A 3869-nucleotide genomic window follows, 5' to 3' on the forward strand; every position below is an offset into this window, starting at 1 on the left:
GTACACTACTCGGCGAAAGGGGGTGGTTCCCCACACAAACCGAACTGCTCGGCTCGACCCTGTCCACCCTAATACCAGTGTATCAAGTTTCTGGTATCTTCAACATCTTCAAATGGGGGGGAAGTCGACACACTTTTCACACTCATTTATTTGCATATTTAAACTAAAAAACATTGAAGTTTTATTGTAACTGTTATCACTTACAGAAAAACAATCAATTTTACATATGACATTTTTTTATTTATTCATTTATTAATTGTTAATTTTTATCTCAAAGTCATTAATTTCTATATTAAATACATGTTTTAATATATTTTATCAGCTATTTATTTATGTCCAATCTTTAACTTTGTTCATCTTTTTAATGATTTGTTCTAGTTCTCATGTTATATTAATAATAATAATAATAATAATAATAATAATAATAATAATAAAAACACCATATGATATCATCAACAATTAAATCTAGTGTTCTCAACGCTCAAGAATTAGGCACCACCCAACTCCTGAGCCTTGAGAATACTAAATGTCATGTCAACAGAAGTATTTAACAATCAAATAAAATGAACAAAATAAATACATAAAAAATCGAAGACGAGTTTTATTTGTTTTTCTTTTTCAAATCTAATAAGTTGATCTCGAACAAAACTAACACATAAGAACAAATCAGAACCCGGAGCAGGATGAACCTGGAAGGCCTAACAAGGGAAGCGCGACTTATGGAGACACAATGAGCCAAATGACGGTTTCTGGTAAAAGATCACTGGTTAGCCTCAAAAGACTTCCTTGACGAGCGAAAGGGCAGAATGGTAAAAACAGAAGATGTAGATTCTATCTCTCCATGGACTCTGTTATTGATTACAATATAAAGCATCCTTTTTGCGCTTTTCCCTTCTTTTTCTTTGAACTCGGGGGTGCCAGCACAACTTTAATGGCAGCATCAAAAACACCCTTCACATTCTGACAACATAAACACATAAGAATAAAAACCAATGACATGCCATGCGGCCGGTATGGTCAAATGGGTGCGTAATAGGGCAAAAAGTGATCATACTGGCCATATGAGTCGTATGAACGCCAAACAATACAAGGCATATGATGTGTTTCACTGACAAAGAATGACTAATGTGATCACCAGCAAAGTCATACGGTCATATAACCTTTTTCAACCTATCATACATTCATACGGCCCGTATATGTGTTCAATCAAATGACCATCTTTTGCCTTGTCACACGACTTGTAAGATGATGTCACATGGCGTCTGTATACCACCATTGGTGTATATATAGGACCATATAAGAACACTGCTAACCATTTACAGGTAAAATGGTGGATTGGGTAATGAGTTAAAATGGGTTTGGACCACCCCAATCTGCGGACAATTTTTTGGTTCTTCTACTTTTAACCCTATGATAACTAATGTCTTGAATATGATTGCAACAGATATATTATTACAAACAATAATAATAATAGTAATAATAATAACAATATCTTATTCTAGCTATTTTTTCTGATCTTAGCCATTTTACCCGTGAGAATAGAAAAGAAGCCCAAATCAACCGATTAAGCCATAAATCGGTTTATATTGCCATCTCTACATAAGATTAAACATACCTCTTGCGTTTTGGCGCTACATTCAATGTATGTGGGAGCTCCAATTGTCTTCCTCAGTTCTTCTCCCTATAATAAGTCAAAAACAATAAATGTTCGGATAAAAAGAAATAAGCTACTTCCTTAAAAACAGCATCACTGCGCCAAACATGTTTCGGTTTACAAGGGTATGGAAGAAAGTCGTTGTATGCAATCTTTCCATTGCATTATGGAGCCATAGTCGAACCCGAGCCATTCCAGTCAACTAAGGATACTTTAGTAATTTACTACATAAGCCTATGCTGCAACTTTCATATGACAATAGTTTTAGTTTAGTAGTAGTAACTTTTACCTGAGCAGTTGCAATAGGAACTGCATTAGGATGGTCAGCGAAGAACTGCTTATCATCACGAAGATCTAAAATCCACCAACATCCAAATTCAGAGTTTCATTAAAATTAACAAATAATCTGAACCATCAAATCATTTAGTTTATATAGATGAAAATTATAAGTTTAACTAACCAATTTTAGTCCCGACAAGGACGATAGGGACTCCGGGAGCATAATGCGTTAATTCTGGAATCCACTGAGAACATATGGTACAAAAGGTAAGCATACCATGATATACCTATTATTTAGGGGTTGAGAGAGAGATAGAGAGATTGAGAAGAGAGAGAGGGTGGGGGGAGGGGGTGAAGAAAAGTCAGGGGTGACTGAAATAACCGACATAATCGAACAAACTAATCCAACCTAAAACCGATGATTTGGTTATATGATTTTTCAAAAACCAAATTTGCGGTTCGGTTTTGTATGTACCAAAAAAACCGAACCAAGCCTCTAAAAATCGAACCAACTTATTAAACCAAATTTTGTTATTATAAATCATAGTTTTTTTTAATGTTAAATAATTATAAATGTAGCCCATAAATTTAAGGTCAAAATGTGTGATAATCACTTAACAAAAAGATTTAGGCACAAAGTTTCACGAATCATGACCAGATTCATTATTTTGGGCCGATTCTTATTGTCCAAAAATTTCAAGCACAAATGGCAAAACCGAAATGAACGGTTTTCAATAACCGAATTTTCAATTGTTTGTTCGGTTTGCTCACAAAGCCGGCACACACCGACCCATGCGCAGCCCGTATCTTTTACTACGGGTTGAGTCAAGGTGGGTCAACAAGCAAACACTAAAAATAGATCCATTTTAGTAAAGCAGCTTAGGAGGCTGTATGCATTTGAATACATTTAGGAAGACTTTCGACCCGTTTTCTTTACATCTGCCAGACATAAAACATAACCTAAATCGACCCGTCTCTACGTAAACGGGTAATAAGACAAAAACACAAATATCCCACCTTCTTGGAGATGTTTTCATAGCTAGCCTTGCTAATAAGAGAAAATGCCAAAATAAAAACATCAGCCCCGCGATAACTCAACGGTCTCAACCTGTTATAATCCTCTTGTCCTGTATAACACAATGCCAATTTCACACACTACAAATAATAAGTACGCCAACTTTTAGGGGTGAGTATTAAACGGGCGTCTGAGCATTTTCTCTTTACATAAACCAGGTAAGACCGGATCCGGTTAATTAGAATAGGGTCGGGTCTTGCGGGTCTGACCGCCAATTTTAAATTCATGACTGCTAACAGAAAAATAATTAGCATTTAACAAGATTACCAGCAGTATCCCACAAGCCCAAGTTGACAGTGCTGCCATTGACAACAACATTGGCACTGAAATTATCAAACACGGTCGGCACGTAATCCTGTACAATTTCATCAAGTTAGCAACCGTAATTAAAAATCAAATGAATGAAGTATGGAATGAAATGAAATGACCGTTGGGAATGAATTGCTGGTGTAGGAGATCAATAGGCATGTCTTCCCAACAGCTCCGTCACCGACAGTGACGCACTTGATGAACCTGGAGGCACTCATACTGATCAAAACTGAGCTCCTGATCGTCTTCTATGTATCCTATTCCTATCCACAAGACGTGTTAGTTTTGTCCTTGATCGGCGAATTGACGGCTGATTGGTGAAGAAGAAGAGAGCATTTTGGGGGGTGGGTGGCTGTTATTTGAAACCCTACAAATGCAATGCAATGCAATGCAATGCAATCCAAATTGGTTGAGAAGAGAAAATGGGAACAAGAGATTATGTGGTGATTAATGGTAATTTACCCGCGAAATTATGCTGTTGAATCGTTACTTGAGTGGCCCACATCAAATTTCTCTCACTTCTTTCTTTCTAATTTTATGTTTTCAATTTCT

General features: G+C 36.5%; 1 protein-coding gene across 1 annotated transcript; it reads right to left on the reverse strand.

Annotated features, from left to right (window-relative positions):
• Positions 1–588: 588 nt before the first annotated feature.
• Positions 589–3538, reverse strand: LOC143567592 (rac-like GTP-binding protein ARAC11). Its single transcript, XM_077053978.1, has 7 exons — positions 3437–3538; positions 3276–3363; positions 2951–3060; positions 2115–2178; positions 1944–2008; positions 1616–1681; positions 589–960 (listed from the first exon to the last, which is right to left on the reverse strand). The coding sequence occupies exons 1-7, from the start codon at positions 3533–3535 to the stop codon at positions 859–861; spliced, it is 594 nt and encodes a 197-aa protein (XP_076910093.1). The 5' UTR covers positions 3536–3538; the 3' UTR covers positions 589–858.
• Positions 3539–3869: the final 331 nt, after the last annotated feature.

This window comes from Bidens hawaiensis, unplaced genomic scaffold (assembly GCF_021521415.1).
Source record: "Bidens hawaiensis isolate Kalapana, Puna unplaced genomic scaffold, B.hawaiensis_p1.1 tig00023454_1, whole genome shotgun sequence".
Taxonomy (NCBI): Eukaryota; Viridiplantae; Streptophyta; class Magnoliopsida; order Asterales; family Asteraceae; genus Bidens; species Bidens hawaiensis.